This window comes from Channa argus, chromosome 18, assembly GCF_033026475.1.
Source record: "Channa argus isolate prfri chromosome 18, Channa argus male v1.0, whole genome shotgun sequence".
Lineage (NCBI taxonomy): Eukaryota > Metazoa > Chordata > Actinopteri > Anabantiformes > Channidae > Channa > Channa argus.
The window spans coordinates 12,819,981-12,838,591 of record NC_090214.1 but is presented as its reverse complement, the minus strand read 5'-3'; the positions used below and the strand labels follow the sequence as shown (position 1 = coordinate 12,838,591).

Here is an 18,611-nt window from a genome sequence, read left to right as displayed (position 1 = left end):
TGCCAGGGCTTTTAGCTGCAGGCTTTATTTGGCTATTAAGGGGAGGATGTTGCAGGTAAGCAGCAGCCAGGATCAAAGAGTCAAATTACATCGCCAGCTCAAATCTAATTTTTAAATCATCAGTGCAACAATCCTCCAATAGAAAACTACATTTGTGATCTTTCCATTGCACATCTTCATTCCACTTGACATGTAAATCTTAATGGAGTTCGTTTTGGGGGGATTTTAACAATCTTTATACTTTCCCAGTGTGAGTCTTGGATGTTTGTTTTATATCTGTATGAGCAATTTGAAGTTTGTAGAGTTTTAAGTTTATACCAGCATAATTAGGCTGGGGGTTTTACATCCTAGTGTAAAGTTTTCATGGATGCTTTTTCTGTGTTATAGTGTTTACAGCAAAATTGTCGAGGAAGCCCGGCATACATTTAAAGTAGGCTGCTGTGATACTTCATTGATGTTCTTGGTAGCAGAACGTGATGCAACTGGGCTCACGCTGGACTTTTTAATGTGTCATAGTTGAAACATGTTGTAAAACGCATCACTCTCAATGTTTGGTTATGTGTTCGACAGACCTACGGTATTTGCCGTTAACCAGGAAATGTGAAATCCAACAGTCTTGTGAAGCTGATTAACACTTCAAAGTAGCAGAGCTAGATACCAGCTCATACCATGCTAAACATAGCTGTTGTGTACCCAGATACACTCTGGGTATGTAGAAGAAAGTACTTTGTAAAATTCCTCCAAAACATCTTCACATACGAACCAAGGATTGCGTTACGCTGTATTTTTTAGGTTGTGGAAGAACAAACTCGAAAAGATTAAACTCAATGCCTTTGTCTACTTCTTAAAACTGCCCTATGAGTGAGACTTTTTAAGCCCTGATGTACAAGTTGAAGACAAATCTTTAAAATCGTGTCTAAAATATACATTGATCAACCACAATTAACTACCTGGTGATTTTGTTGCTGTGGTGGATAAAATGTGATTGCTACATGCTGTTTATGGGTCTGTGGAGCTGCAGACTGATACAGACTGAGTACAAAAGCAGACCCCTGTCCACAATAACATTAAAGACACCAGGTGATGTTGTGGCTGATCACCGTATAAGAAAACATAAAGAATATTACTGGATCTCCTAATCGTTTTGAGAATTTTGTATAAATCCCAAACTTTGAGCTAGCGGCCAGATATTAGTTGGTTTACCAGAACAAAAAACCTGACAATGTTAAAGGGAAGCCTGGGTTAGTGTGGTTTAGTCAGGCAAGGTGCAGTTGCAGTACATGGTGTCCAGCATGAAATGTGAAGGTTTAGTTAGTGTTTTATTATAAGTGTTAACTTATTAGTTTTAATTAGTGTAAATACAGTCATGACTCATTTAACAGATGTTTCTTACTACATAAATCTACAGAGGTTAAATGGAACTTAGTGAATAAATGAAAATTGAGTGATACTTGACCTACTAAAACTCATCTACCATGAGTCCTTTGCGATAGCATGTCGTACTATACATGTAAATACTTATTCTTGACAAATCTCTCCAAACAGTCAGCCCAGCACAGGTTCACTGATAATTAGCATCTGTCATGTAGCTCTGAAGTGACTGTCATAAAGATTTTACATGGCCAAATTCTATTTGTGTCTCATTATTCCTATGTCCTAAGTGAGGGTGTGTGTGTGTGTGTGTGTGTGTGTGTGTGTGTGTGCCAAATTGGCAGAGCTGCTGGGTATGTGAGCTGCCAGTGTGTAGGTCAGCTAACACACACATGAACATTTTCCTGACTTGAGCTTGGCAGCTTTACTCAGCCGCAGTGGATTACTGTGGACTTTATCCCTGCTGTAGCACAATCCTATAACTCAATTTCACCCATGTCTTTTCTTTTTTTTTTTACTTTCTAAAAGGCTTCATTTGTGCTGAGCAGGTTTTTTCCACCATATTTTTCTGTCAGAAGTTAATTCTACAAAAACATTTGTAATTGGTTATTTTTCCTGTATAAGAATGAGCTATGGATTTGTTTTTGTGGTCAGTATAATCCTGAAGAAATAATAAAAGAAAAGTTGCAAGATTAGGGCATCTAACACTAACTTCACTAGGTACAACTGTACAGTCTAATGCAACCATGAATTCTGTTTGTACAAGGTTATAATTTGGTCCCCTCATATATTTTAATAGAATAGAATTATCACCTTTCTGACAGTTTGAACTTAAAAAAACGGATCAATTATAACTTTGTACAAGTAGAATTGGTGGCAGATCTGCTGTATTGGATTCTATTAGATTGTACAGATGTAATTAAGGGGCCAGTGAGTGTATACATGCCCTGGATCTATCTCACCATAGCATTTGTTTTTAGCTGTAAGTCAAACACCCAGCCTGAGCATGGAGGTGAAATGGTAGACTTTAGAGTTAAAAAACAGCTTTTAAAGGCTAAGCAGGCAGAGAAGAATACTCACGATATCCTGTTTGAGTGTCCCGCGATCAATTAGCATGCAAAGGCAGAAGAGACAGAGAGAGAAAAGTCAGTTTAGGCCCCAGTGAGCAAAGAGTCCAAAAACAGAAGGGGAGAAAAAGACAAAAGGAGTCTTTCACTGTTTGACCTCAATTGAAAGTCAGTTAGTACATGGCTCATAATTGGTGCTGCTCTCTTCTTAATTATTGATCCAAATGAACAACTGCTTATAAGTGACTGTACCTGACTTTGTGCTCAAAACATTTTCTAACATGCATCTAAGACAAGACCAATGGGGTAAGCGCACAAGATCCATTCATAAAGAGATAAACAGTTGATGAAAATGGCCAGAGACTCTGATTGGATGTGAAGTGGTTGTTCAAATATCCTTTAGGGCTGCAGGTGATGTGATTGGAAATTGCTATTATACTCATTTTAATTCCCTTAAAAAGCATGTTTCAGAACTTTAGGCTACAACTAGCGTATTAGTGCCAGGCACCTTGGAAGCATCCGTTCTTGTTCATTTGGTAGAACAATAATTCAGGAATGTGAATTAAAACATTTTGAAAAATGCCCAGAATTTTTCGAATCTGTTACAAAACTAAATCTTACGAATTAAATTCGGACATTGAGTAAGTGATACTGACACTGGGTTTTGTGTTCCTTGAATGTTAAAGCGAATGCACCAACAACCTTGCCAATTGCATTGCAGTGCTTCGAATATAACTTAGAAAGAAAGAAAGGACAAAACATTCACAGTGATGGATTGTTCACCTTGAGCATGCTTTAAGACACCGAAAGCAGATTTTATAATTTACTGAACTGAAAATCAATAAGAGCCTGGAAGATAGGAAATTAATCTAAAGCCTGATAGCATACTTTAGAAAGTGGTTTGTGGTAATCTATAGTGTGCAATTAGCACTTAATGGTCTAAAGCATTAAAAAAACACTTGTCTGGGCTGTTAATTCTGTTTGTCAGCACATGAGTCTGACCTCCCATAAACCATTAATGTGACTGTGTGCATGCATGTATGTTTGTCTACATGTGTACATGATTTTGGGACACTCACGCCTGCATCGTTGTTGTGGCAGTTTGAAAGGTGAACATATTTTCTTTGGGGAACCAGTTGGTATCCTCTGCAATTAGAGAGAAAAATTATAATTTCTAAGGTTAAGGGCAAAAGGGAAAAGCAAGAAAATCTTTGTTTCTTATGGTAAATGTGGTAATAAAGATATTAGAAATATGAAAGCACAAAACCAGCAACAGCACCAGCACTTCACAGTCCACCACTCCACAAATGGAGAGAGGGAGACACACAGGAAGAGACAGCAGAGGACAGAGACGGGCAAAGGAGTCAGAAATACAGAGCACCATGTCACATCTAACATCAAACCCTACCCCCACCAGACCTGAGAAGAAATAGATCTGAAATGTTTGAGACAATTAAATTTAATACTAGCTCGCTTTAATTATTCTAAGTTTAAGCTCTATGCTGACTAATTTCATTGCTGTAAAATTATTTTCTAATTTATTCTTTACTGAATCCATCCTTTTGGTTCCAGTGTGACTTATGTTTTACCCTAAAACTTAAAACCAGGCCTAGAATTATTACTTTTAAACACGTATTAAAAAGTAATAGGGAAGTGAATTTAAATGACCATTCATTTATAAAGGGCTAGATCTCATTGTCATCTAAAATCATCGAGTAGTCAAATTCTATTTGATCTCTGGTCCAATACCAAAGCGCGCCAATCCCAGCCATGGGGGTTTCAGAATAACCTTGCCTCCCCCTCCCACCCTTGTTTGGATTTCGGCGCCTCTCCCTTCCTGTGTTCTCCGCCCTCTCACCTCTCTCAAGCCCAGTCACCCGGTCCACACTCCACATCCGCTCTAGGCGTCGGTGCTGCTTGCCTGCCTCTCGGGACGTGCTTTCCAGGTCTAGGGAGCCCTGGCTCCGTGAGGGGGCACCGCTGCAAGAGTCACAGGCCAGCCTGCTGCACTCCGCCTCACCCTTTCCACCCTCACCCCAGCCGCGGATGTTGTGAGCACTGACGGAGCTCTGCAGTGGGGGTTGAGACAGGTGATGGTGGTGGTGGGAGTGTTGTGGTGCATGATGGGAGTGCAACCCGACTGTGACATTTACAGCCTGCTGCTGGTTGCTACTGCTGCCTGCACTTGCCCCACTGGTTCCTCCGCTGCTGGGTGGTGCATGGTGGTGGTGGTGGTTACTGTGGTGATGGTTGCTGTGGTGGTGGCTGCCACCACAGCTGCTGGTGCCGCGGCCACTACTGGCATGGTGGTACTGGGTCGGAGACGAAGAGGTAGAGGAAGGGGAAGTGGAGGGCTGGATCAAGCTACCTCTGGATCCAGCCCCGCCACTTCCTGACTTCTCCTTCAAGACGTCCAGTTCTAGGCTCTCCTTGCTTTCCCGGCCGCTGCTCATCAGCATACCGTGCTGAGTAGTGATGGTGTACACACGGGCCGGCTGAAGGGTGCACTCAACACACTTCTGCTGATCTTCCTCTGCTGAGAAGCTGCGCTCGAGAGACAGCCGCGCTGGCTTGGTAGAAACAGTGATGGAAGGGGGAGGTGGCTGTAGGATGCCCAGTGGCTCTTTCACCAAGTTAGGCTCTGGGATTTCCTTGGGGCTTTTGGTGGTGTTGGTGCTGTGATGGAAGTTGTTGTTTTTGTTTGGGCCAACAATGTCACTTGGTGACTCTGGGTCAGGGCCCACCAAGGTTTCAGACAGGAGATGAGCTAAATTGATAAAGAGAGGGATCATTGTGAGACTCAAAGTAGAGATGATGATGCTACTGAGCATGAAAAGAAAGAAAGGGGGAAAAAAGAGGACAAGTTGAGGATGAGACAATGTAATATCAGCTTTTTTATTATCAGCTCTTTTAGTGACATTGTAGTCACAACCTGGCTTTTCAGTGTACGGTGAGATGCGGCAGGTGGATGAAGAATTAAATACCATTAAGCAATAATCAGAACAGGACAGAACGATCGACAAATGGCGGGATGGCAGAGACGCTGACCTGATCCGTTTCGGTTTTCAGGGTGTGTGTGGGACAGGTACTCTCCAAATGCTCGCGCTGCTCTGTAGGGACACACACACGACACACAAAAAGACATTAATTCATGGATGGAAAGGAGGCGTGAGTGAGAAAGGAGAGCAAAAGGGAAGGGGAGAGAAGACATGGGGGCAAGGGAATTGTAAATTATAAACCTAATTGCCTTCTTTGCAGGCTTGTGCCACCCACAGATTAAGATGCAGCTGTTTTATCTCCCCACTTCAGGCAGCCTCAAACTAAGAGAGGAGGACAGAGTATGAGACAGCAGGAGTAGATATAGAGAAGGATTGTTTTCGGTTGGCTTAATTTCTCAGTGTGACCTCTGGTGTGGTTGGGTTGGTGCGTGTAATTGCAGGCAGCAGATCATAAGTGTGTCTGTCTGCTTGTTTCACACTCTCGCAGAATGTATGTAGTGTATCGTTGTCAAAAAGAAAATACTTAACCTTGAGAGCACATAAAGTAGAATGCTCGAAGAAGTGCTGACAGTACATATCATGTCACATTTAACCCTCACCACTCCCCCCACCCCCAACTTCAGCCTTTTTACTCACACACAGAAACAGGCAAAGAAATACTTCATAGACGCCCCTTCACCCACAGATAGTGAAAACTCAACACCACAGAGCTTCTCTCTTTTAATAAAATGGCTCCAGGTCTCATTTTTTAAATGACACTGAGCGTCTAATGTTTCTCTTCTCTGTCCGTGTGTGACAGGAGTAAAAAAAGAGAGACGGTGTAGAGACAAACAGATTAAACTAAAGATTGCTCTTTAGCATCAGTTTGAATTCTAGCTGAGAGGAAATCTACAGCAGCAATAACCATTCAAGATAGTATTAGAGAATTAGAGGAGATGAAAGGAGAAAATGTGAGTAACTCTAATACTATATGCTATTAATAAACACCCTTGAGACACGTCACCTGTGGTTAACAGCAGTCTGCATGGACGAAATTTTATGCTGCATGATCGACAGTTGGCATTGCAGTTTGCTGTGTATGGGGCTGTTGTAGCTGCAGACTGCAGTTTTTGTATTGTCTTTGGCATTAACATCCCATTTTTGTACTATAGTAGTCCCTGAGACTGCCCTGAACAAGTCCCTCTGAGGGGTTTTGCACCTCTTTTGTGTGTATTTTTTATGTCTAAATAAATAAAACACGACATTAAAAGCACCAGGTGGGGTTAATGTTGTGGCTGATAAGTGTGAATCTTCTCCTATAGCAGATTCATTCCTATAGCAAGGATTATGATAAGCTAATGATGATGTTTCCTTTCTTTAATGGACTGGAAAACATTACGCTTTATAGTCTAACAAATTACTAACAACATTTGCTTGAGTGTAATTCTGAAGCACGGGTATCAGTGATTAGTTATATTTTGAGAAAAAATACTGCAACTTTAATTTTCAACTTTCATTATGATTTTAGTGTATCCACTCATAGCAGTAAAACATGTTATAATCTATAATTTAAGGCACTTTAGCATTTTCCAGCGTGAATGAGCAATTTGAATTTAAACTTGTGTATTGTGCATTGATTATATGTTTAAAACATTTTTTTTTAAATTGATAATTTTACATGACTGACTGAGTATTGCAAACTGTTTTTTATTTCTTTCTAATGGTCTGTTAGTAAAACAGACCAATGGTTCTGTTATGAGTCGGGGCTTATTTTGGTTTTGGATAACAGGTGTACAAATCATTATGCATAGTGTTTGATCATTGATGTGATCCTGAAACATAGCCTGATGTTTCCAAAGCGCCTGTTCGTCTATCAAGGAATAATGAACTGATTACATGCATCAGTATATCCAGGAAAATGGCCTCAGTGTTCACGATGATTGTTTTCTTAATGCAGCTGATGTCAGAGGTGACTGCTGACACACACAGATGTAGAAGAATATCCCCTGTCTGTGGGTGTACGCTTCCTCCCCTGTAGCTCTGTCAATTATTAAAGCCTGTCCAACACAGCAGACATTCACTCACTCACTCACTTTCAAACACACAAAAAGCAGGATTGCAGTGATGCACCATCTTTCTTTCTCTCATAGAGTGAGTTACTTTTTTTAAACTCAGCTCTATATTCGCCCCCCACCCACTGCTTTCTCTTCTTAAAAGCAGGATTCCTCTGCAGACATACTGAGTCAATAAAGCTCCTTTGCACATTTAAAGAAAACATCGTGAGAGAAAAAACAAAAATGGTCTCTCGGTACAGGTCATCCACTAATAAACAATGAAATGTTTGATTATTTACTTTATTGTTCAGTTTACTTTATCATCACCAAATTCTGCTACTCCCTTAACCAGTAAGAACTAGGACTCTGATATTTGACAGTCCTCCAGTCCTATAGGAATCCATTCACTCTTTTCAACACAGAGGTCAGTATTGTGTGAGACCTGTATCATAACACCAATTTTGACTGTACAAAATTTGAAAACCCAGGTCTGACTTCATGAGTTCAGGTTGAAGAAAATCTCAAAGATTATTTTTATTGATATTGTATTTGTGGTCTGTTTTTTATCTCTGCAATAGTCAGACAGTGTATGTAGTGACCAAGTCCATCATTCCTGCACAGGATTCAGATTGCCTTTGTAACAAAAAATATATGCATGTAATCGACTGTTGCAGTTCATAATTTTATCTCATTGATATCACGATTAGCATTATTTTCACATATTACAGGAAGTAATGAAACAGGAGAGGGCAGCCACATTTTGCTGAGGAGCTGCACTAATCCAGATCCCAAGCAATGTAACTCCTTTTTACTGTCCTGCTGTTGAGAGGAAAACTACTTGTGCAGTGCACAGCATGAATCACATTGCAGTTACCCATGGTGTGATGGGAAAGGGAACATTATGGACAGACTTGCTTGGTAAAACATAGAGCTGTTCCCGTTATCTAACAAAATACACGCATGGCCGATGTCTCCAAACCAACCAGAGATGAAGTCTCAAAACATGATAAAATGATCACAAACCAAGTGAAATTAAAAGTTATCTGAGGCTATTGATTTTTTTAGTTAGTCACTCCAGCTCCTCCACTGCTCTTCTAATGGCAAACTCTCCAAGAGTTTGGGGGTGCTAGTGAGGTCTGAGTGGCTTTGCACGTGCTGCGACACCATCCAGCTCCTTTCACTACACTGCTAAAAATAGCGCACCATGCATGTCACTGCAAATCTAGTATACTGCATCATCTCTCTACTTATTCTGTTGTGATAGTCTGTGTGCACTTGTGATTTTGCATACACGTGTGGAGGTGCATACAGTATGTGTCTTTGTGAATTTCTATACATATTCAAGGGCAATGCCAACAAGATAAGATATGTTTCTGTCTGCATAGGTGATGTAATAATACAATACCTGCTACAGACGCTTGTGATTAATGCAGTGTACACTCGAATCAGCAGGTGTCCGTCAGACATTTTTATTTTGCCCTCCTGTTTTATTATTCAACAGGCCAGGCACTCTGATTAGAATCCGCAAACAATGGTGCAAGATACACTCAGCATCCATTATACATGAGAGGAAACTGAGCTGGAAACGGATACAGCAAAATGCCTCTCAATCCATCCATTAAACAAAACCTATCTTGCTGCTGTTGTCTCATCTTACTGTAGTGCACCCACTTCATATATGATATGTGAGCACACAGAACACCAGGGACACAGGTGCAAGAAGAAGGTGGTGAGAAAAACTAAGCACAGGTGAAAAATGAAATGAAATATTAGAGAAGAAGATGAAGAGCTTGACGGGCAAATTTGTTCTGCATGCTGTCAGACATGTGACAGGGGTTTGGGGAAAGGAACAAGTTGGGGAGGGGAGTATGTGAGGAGGAGATTAAAGCAGAGCTGAAGGGGAGTGTACAGAGGGAAATGGGGGCATATTAAAAATGAAAGGCAGAGTAAACTTGAGGAAATGGGCAGACACAGAGAGAGTACAGTCAGGAGAACAAGGAAAAGAGATTGAACAACAAACAGCATTAGACAACAAACCATTTGCTCCTTTAGGCAACTGCAACTTTGAAAATCATCTCAACCATAATCCTAATTTCCACTGTGCTATTTAACCTTCAATAGCACTGTGATTTTATACTAGTGAGAGTACTAGGATGTGGTTTACTGACATTGTTGGTTAACTATAAAAACATATGTATGAATATACTGTAGAGAGAGAACGTGTGAGCACGAGTGGCAGTGATGGCACAAATTCAATGTCCCGGATTCAGATCAGATTAGATAATGTGGCAGTGTTGGAAGAGAATGGTTGTGTGAGAGTGAAACCTTAAACCTCAATGAAGACATCTGATCCTTAAAGGATTGTAGCAGTGCTTGTTTAAGTTTCCCCTAATACGTACTGGAAAACACTGTACAACACTGCACAAATAATGTTTCTGAGGTTCACAGTTAATTCTCGACTTCAAAAACAGCACTAGAACAATCTCATCACATGGTCCACTGGTGAGATTAGTTTTTTCATTTTTCAATTTTTAATTAAATTTCAGTCTTTCATGCACCATTTTATTTCCATGTATTTGAATGCAGTAACTTAATATTGTGTCATTGCTGTAATGTTTCTGTTTTGAAAACTATTTCTGGGTTATAATTTGTTGCTGTTGGCAACAAAACAATAATTTTTCATATACGCAGCATACAGCTTGTTGACCACAGGTTTGTGAGGTTTATATTCCTCCACCAACCAGTCAAGTTGCAGTTTGTATGTGTGTCTGTCCAGATCTTAATTTTGTCCATAAATGAATTTATGGGTCATTTGTTTTGAAATTCCCTTGAGACAGAATGGGACAGACAGAATGGCACAGTGACCTTGACCTTTGACCAACAAAACCGAATCAGTTTGACCCTGTGTCAAAGTTGATCTTCCTGCTAAACTTGAAGAAATTCCCAAAAGGGGTCCCTGAGATACCATGTTCAGGAGAATGGGACAGACAACTAATCCAAAAACATACATTAGATTAATTTTATTATAGTGTCCTGCATTTTCCTCTGGCCACAGTTGTCACCAGTGCAGAGACATAGAAAACCTGCCATGGCTACAATAATAACGTATTGGTTGAGGTTAGGGATGTTTGTGTTATGGGAAACAACCAGCATTTTGTTGGTCCACCCATACATCCATCCTAACTTCCTTTAAAAACATTGCTGTTCTATATTAAAATCATCCGACTCCCAAGAACTCCCATGGCCACTTGAAGGCTTTTACATTTGAAATATCAACAGGTTGTTTTTGAACAGGTGCTGAGATAAAAATGGTACTGCATATGATCAATGTCTTAGACAGAACTAAACTCCAGGAGTGCTAATCCTGTCATATAATCCACTGTAAGTATAATGTAAAACTTGAAGCTCCTGCTTACTGTCTGGTCATGCTAAGTGAGTGATTGAGTCAGACTGATTATGAGCACATATGTATCACCTTTGTGTGGGTCTACAGTTCAGCAGATACTGTAGGGTGCTTTGCATTTCACCAGCTAAATGAGTCAGACACAAATAAGCACAGTCTGAAACTGAAAATATTTGAATTCAACTAACCACTCTGCAGATGCATAATAGGATCCTCAACAACGGGAAGATACACCTCAGCACTCCAACTTTGTAATAGATCTAGAGGGAACAATGCATAACTAGATACTAAACAGATTGGAACATTACCAAACTGTAAAGCATGCTTACTAATGGTGCAGATGGTGAAACTTTTTTTTACCGTAGTGGTATTTTGTCCATTTTATTTTTTGTTGTTTGAGTTTGCTTTCAGCGTGCTTTACAGTAATGTTTTTGTACGTCCATCAATCAGACTGTTTTCTTGGGTGATAGGTGTAAAATGTCCACCCACGCTTGCAGTTGTGCTAAACAAGTAAACCACTGTTTAGAAAACAAAATGTAGAGAGGACGTTGTCCTTGTCTAGGAGAATTTTTTAACTACTAGTGGGAGACAGCCATTTACAAAAAGGCCTATAAAAAAACTGGTTCAATTCATAAGTACAGTTGAAAAGCTAAACAGACCATTGACTTTTTCTGTCCTCAGAGCATTGTCTGCTGTCATTTGCTAAGGACGGAGGGACAATTAATGTTTTCTAAAATTCACCACTACAAGTGAAAACATATTTAACAATAATGCAGTAATGTGTAAAGTAGATTTTACACTGTGTGGTGGGAATGAACTGAGCACTAGATCATTACAGCAAATAAACACTAGGAGCACTCGTGCACAACAGAATGATTAACAGAAAAAGACAAGGGTGCATGTGTTTGTTTTGTTGTTTGAAATCATAATTCTGAATACTCCATACTAAGTTAAGAGCACAGTTTCAAATGCTGTAAATTCTTTTCAAATTTCTTTGTTGAGTAAACTAAAGTGTAAGTTTACTATACCTTTTATCCAAACAATAGGTTTGCATGCTTTTTAAAGTGGTTAACTAATTAGAATTTACAGTGTACTTATAAAGCCATAGAGTCACACAAAGACACAGAAAAACTAGACAACATAAAACCAAATCCATACAGGAGGAAAGATAATATAATAAAATGCAGGAGGCAAGTAGCTTAAGCCACTCAAGTTTTAAAACTAGATAAAAGGAAGAAGAATTAACGAGACAAAGACTACACCTGTTTACTTATTTTTTGTGGAAAATTATTGAATTTCAAACATTTGCGTATGGTAAACATTTGTAAGCCTGTGCCTTTAGTACATGCTGTAAATCTTCGTTTGCACCAAGAACTTCAAGAAAATGTTTCCGGTAACTGTTTGTAGGTCCTACACAGCAGCTTGGAGGGATTTTAGACTATTTCTCCTAAGAGAACAGTTTCAACTCAAGGATGTTTGTTGGCATCCTTGCATGAACTGCATACGTCAGGTTTACCTTACAGACAAAATCAACAAATTAACCAGCCTTTGCTAGAAACACTTTAGAGTCAATTTAGAGTCATTGCGTGGTTTTGCCACTTCAGTGGCAACAAAGCTGTACGCAGTCTGCCAGAGAGACAACTGGTGGAGTCCAAAATCTAAAAAATCTATTGTAAGACTTTCCTAGAAAACCCTGGCATGGCAGACTTTCAGCTATTTTTTTGTCTCATTAGTTTAATTGGGTTTCCTTTACCTAGTTTTTCTAGTGTTTACTTTGCTTAAAATCTGGAGCTTCATGTTTTGGGTCATATTTATGTATGAACTTTTATGCAATGCTTAATTTTAATAGGGTAATAAGAAAACCAGATTACTTGAAGCACAGTGGTACTGTTTGCAACCCTTTCTATGACAATCAGATACTACTTTGAACCATTAATGTGCAGGATGTGTTGTTGTATATAGTTTGTCCATTTCTCAATAATTAAATACTGTATACCGTCTCATCCTAAAGAAAGTAAAATGCGATTTGTTTTTTAACTAAATCAAAACATTTTGAAATAATCAGAAACCAAATGAATTAAAAGAAATCTAACAACATGAAAATGGTCATGGCACCTTGGTTACCTTCATGATGGAGTTTGCAGAGATTTTCCTTCTTTCTCTATCTCTCTATCCGTTTCAACCCGTGGCCAATTTTCCTCCCGTGGGCCCTTAAACATCTTGATAATGTTAGCAAGTGTGGTCACATACTGTAAACATCAAGGTGCTAGGAGATGTATAGTCACTTTGACTATACATGGACACAATTTCCTGCCTTATCTCCTCTTGTTCATGTTCAACTTGATACATACAGTGATATCAAACAGAACTAAGAGAACACTTATCGGGAATAACTGATTAGTGTTTTTCTGTTGTGTAATGGTACCAGCTCTTTTAGCCCCATGTATTACAACACTGCTGCATAAAGTGGCCTGTTTCATTCCACTATTGACACATCCACACTCAAAATTATTATATATTACTCATTACTCATTCAAAATTAATATTTCACTTTACCTATTGCTCAGAGACTGGAACATGTCATTGGCATTAAAGGAATTTTTATAGGCTTGTTTAGATCTTATCTATCAGACAGTTTCCAATTTGTTTGTACCAACCTGCCTTGTGTTTTGTTGTTGTTGTTTTTTTCTTTTCTCTCTCCACTCTGAACTTTCCACTCACCCCAACCTGTCAAGGCAGATAACAACCCGCCCTGAGCCGGATTGTGCTGGAGGATTCTTGTGTAATAGGGAGTTTTTCCTCTCCACCATTGCCCAGGGCTTGCTCAAGGTGGCCAGAGTGGGCCCATTGTTGTTGAGGTGAATCTCACCAAGCTTTACATTGTTTTTATTAAGTGCCTTAAAAGTTTTAAGGCCATGTTTTTCACTGTGGTAAGAATCTTACCACCCACACCCAATTTATATGTTCATAAGATGTTCTTATCCCTTTTAGCCCAAATAAAAATCAAAGTAATTATGGTTATGGGGCTGCTAGCAGTGACTTGTGCAAGTGTTACAACTTTGAACATTAAACACTGGATTCAAATACATGAACATAATCAACGCTTATGTCTTTGTGTGTCTCTCCATTGTAAACAATGTGCTGCCAGGAGAAGGGATTCCTCACTCTTCATGTGCCTCATTGATTCAGACTCTCAGATAGACAAATTGAATTGGATCTCACACATGCACACACACACGCAAACAATCTGGCTTTGAATACCTGTTGAGGGCCTTGTTGAATGTGCTAAGGGCTGAAGGGACTTTGGAATGTTAACTGCAGTCTTGAAAGTGTGGTGCATTATGGGACATGTGGGAACAAAGCCGATGATCAGGGAGCTGATTAAAATGTCAGTACACTAGTGGCTCACCGCAGCACCTGAGTCTAACTGATTCAGACAAACACACTAACACAATACTCTGCAGTTCACTAAACATATTTAACATACACTTTTTAAATCGCTAACTTTTATCACAGCAGACATTTTGATTTGTCAAGGTATGAAAAATAAAGATGTCATAATGACACATCTTTATATACCCTGCCATTTTAATAAGTGCATTTCCATTCACCTGATTTATGTACATTTTCATTTTATGCATTGAAAACTTGAGTAGAAACAGCAGAAAGAAAGAAAAAAGGCTGCTATCCCTAATATTTGCTTCTTCTACTTCTAATGCATTCAGTAGTTTTAACCATGGCACAGGGTCTTTAACAGCATATTAACCTAATCATTTATCACTAAAATCTTGAAATAGTGCTCAGAATAGTGGAAAGTTGAAACATCAATATCTCAGTGTTAACTGAGTATGAATGCAGATAGTCACACAACACTGTTGGAGTCCTAGTTGTGTAATCAATAAAATCTGCCTCATTCAGTATAATTAGGGCAAAGAATTACACTGTTTGACTAAGGAGAGATATTGAGGAAGAGATTTGCTTTGCTTAAATGACGATACAAAATATACTACTACAAATTAAAAGTATACAGTATGTATACTTTCAAATACCTGTGTAAACCAGGGAATTTTAGCAAAGAATGATTCTTAGAAGTGTAAAGACAGTGTCTCCCTGCTAAGCTTAAAACAATAATTACATAACTCCCCTCAACCCATGAACAGAGTGACTGCACCCCTGCAACAGACAGTCGCACCTGTCAATTGTTCCGAATAAAAAAAAGACACAATATTTCATTTGCAACCGTTTGTATAAACCAGTCCTTTGATCTGTCACGCCATCTTTCACACCCCCACAGCTCTGTGAATGCTGTTGTCCAATGCTCTTCAGCCGCACCGCAGCTCAGCCCTCCTCTCTGGCTGCCGGCTGATAGATCAAAGCGTTTGCTTTTTCACTATGTGTTGCAGAATTGTGGTGTGTAAATTGGAGGTAATCTCTCCTCTCTCTTTGCCTCTCACTCACAGTCACTGGCTTCTTCTTCTGAGCTGCTAAAGCAGGACAGTGTGACCTGTTTCATAACCAGCAATCCATAAACACGCAATAGATGACACAGGCACAGAAGAACAGCAGGTACAAAGAGCCAGTCTCTCTTTAGTGTTTCCTGTGTATTGTGTATGTGTATTCTATTGAATTAGGTGGGGTTGTCCAACTAGTCCTCATACATCAAAGAGAGTAGACCATCCCTCAGTAGACCATGCCTCTGTGAAGAGACTGTCTTCCAGACTCTTCATCATGCAGGGTACTCGCAGTTTGTCAAATCTAATGCTCTTCCAAACAATTCAAGTGAAACACACAGTTGTGACATAGACAAACAAGTCCGGATTAATTGAGAAACATTTACTTCAGTTTGACTTTCATGTTCTATGTGGTTGAATCGTATTAAAAATGTGGTCAAGAATGATGAGTGCAGTGTAGGTTTATAGTAAGTCTATGTGTGTTGCATATTTGGTATATAGTTTGTGTGAAATGATTTGTGTTTTGTCCCAATTTTTTGAGAAGTGTTGGCAAAGTGTGATGACTCAGACTTAGTGACATCTAGCCTCACTCACAAGAACATGGAGATATGCCATATGGTCGACAAGGACTGCAGGTGAACACAGGCACACATTAACCTGTCTGGCCTAAAAGCTAAAGCTTATTTAACAATAAACATAAATAGTCTTTTTTTTCTCATGTGTTGCAAACAAATGGCAGTAAATCAACAGCCTCTGCAAATACAGTGGGATTAAAATAGATGAAGTGTTTGTCCTTGTATCAACACAGGGATAAAGAAGATACTTCCAGTTGTTTCCAAATGTGGCACTGAAGGACACCCTTTTACACTGATGCTCAGTCTTTTTAGTGCCTATGTGTATTCTGGCATAACGTGTAAGAAAAGATCAGCACAAAATGTCATGAATGTCTAAAAGTACAAGTACATCTCAAAATGGAAAAGAGGAGTCCATTGATCTGAAAGCGCAAACCACGGCAACCATGGCTGCCACCATGAAAATTTTCTTTTCACTCCGTGTAAGAGAAAAGTGTCTCGTTATAACGAGAAAGTAATTGTTTTTGTTATCACAAGGAGATTCTTTGAAATACTGTATATGTAGTGGACCTGTCCTCAGAACTGTTGCTTTTGTTGTTGTTTGGATGCACGCGAATGTTTGAATGGACGCATTAACTGTATCGTGGTGCACATCAAATCCTTCTTGTATACACCTAAAGGCCAAATTATACTTGTCTATCGATACACGTAAACATCGACGCGGACCTGCGCAAAGAAGGGAATTATGGGTAACCACAGGGCGCAGAGGCTCGCAGAGGCCCAGACGTGCAAACCTCCCAAATCTCAACAACGCATCGTGTGGAGATCTGCATCAACCACGCTGAGTGAATACTGTCGGGAGTCAGGAACGAAACAGTAACAGAACCGAAAGAAGAGCGGAAAAGTAGAACAAGAAATGTAACCGTTCATAGCTGTCTAGATGTTCACACTGATTTGATATAATATTTGTATATGCTGTTTAATATATTCTATTGTTGTACTGTTGCTTTATTCAGTCTTTAGTGTATTTTTTTTTCACTGTGTTTTGAAATGTGTATATCAACTTATGACTTTTTGTTCCCAAAAAGGAAAATTAAAAACAGGATAAGAAAAGACTGGGTTTGATATGAAAATTAAAATCCTTAAACAAATTACTATTTGGAAGTGACCACTCATGAAATTTCATTCAGTAACAACAAAGGACAGGACCTTGTAGTTCACTATGTCTATCAAATACATTACATCCTCATCTGAGGAATGACTGCAGAAAATAAGGTAACTCCAGAGGCTTCGCATACTTTCTCGTCTTTGTATTTTGTGCTCTCTACTGAAGTGAAATTCACAACAAAAGACCAAACCTGCCAAAGCACTATTCCTGCAGAGGCCATCGAATCCATTTTATCATTGAAATCAATGTTTAGCTTTACAGATGCTGAGTGTCGTTAATTGAGGAACACGTGCATTTAGCTTCTGTTTCCGGATTGTTTCTTCATTTTTAGCAAATTAAGGTTTGCTAAAAGTGATAGCAAGTGATAGCACCCTCTTTTGGACACGTACGTCTGCCGTGCAATGAATAAAAGAAACACATTCTCACGACGTTTACGTCTATCGACCGAGAAGTATAATTTTGAGTCTAAAGCTCATGAAAAACAATGCCACATCTAGAATGTCAATTAGATTTTTTTGCCGATAGAGATGCAGAGTTTAGGGTGTCCTTGACAGAGTAATAATAATAACAATACATAATAAATAATAACATAATATATAATAATAATAATAAAATGATAACAATACAATCTATGTTGCTTAGAGAGATAAAAATTTTAATTTGTATTAGGCCTAATACAAAGTAAAACCTAATCAGTCCATTCAAATGCTCATGTGCATCCATTTTAGCGACAGTAGCAGAGGACAGAGGACATTTACAGTATTTCAAAGAATCGTCTCGTTAAAACAAGAAAGTTTTCTTGTTAAAACGAGATACAGAGTAAAACAAATTGTCATGGTGGCAGCAATATGTTGCTGTGGCACACAGATCTCTAACATTTAGGATTCACAATATTGTACTTCAGACAGAATAAGGAAGTGAGCATATGTAAATTCAATACAGAAAGCAATTCATAGAAACACATGCCTGACCGCATGCCACTGTGTGGCATGCGGTCAGGCATGACCGCTCTCGCTGCTTCCACATTTATGGGGTCGTGGGCAGGTGAAACGCTGATAAATATTGGATGCAATTCAGCTACGTTTTCCATCTAACGGAGATGAGGTTCATTCTGCTATTAACTTCCAAAATTTTATCTCTGACTTGTGTGTGTCGCTGCTTCTGTGTCTGAAGGAGTGAGGGGAGCAGAAAGTGCGAAATATGAAGGGAGATGAAGCTGGGGATAAGAGTATAAATAACAGAGATGAGTGCATGCATTTATGTGTGTGTTTGCATCTGTGTGTGTCCGTGTATGTGTATGTGTCTCTGTCTTGCAGGGGTCTTCAGACATGCTTTGAATAGTCACTTGGCCATTTTGTACAACACACTCATCCACACTGCATGCAAATATTAACATACTATGCAGCAGGTGGGCTGTGTAATGTAGGGAAGACACACACACACACACACACACACACACACACACACACACACAGAGAGAGAATGGTCTAATAGTATATCAGCCCACACCTATGAATTCTGGAGTCTGCACAAGTCAAGGTCATTCA

At 39.3% G+C, this 18,611-nt stretch overlaps 1 protein-coding gene across 1 annotated transcript in view; it reads right to left on the bottom strand.

The window, feature by feature from the left end:
* The window catches only part of nsmfa (NMDA receptor synaptonuclear signaling and neuronal migration factor a), a 39,681-nt gene that overhangs the window by 19,629 nt on the left and 1,441 nt on the right, over positions 1-18,611 (bottom strand). Inside the window, 3 exon segments of the mRNA XM_067484703.1 lie at positions 3,512-3,584; positions 4,297-5,205; positions 5,487-5,548. Of these exon segments, the coding sequence (XP_067340804.1) occupies positions 3,512-3,584; positions 4,297-5,205; positions 5,487-5,548 (1,044 nt within the window).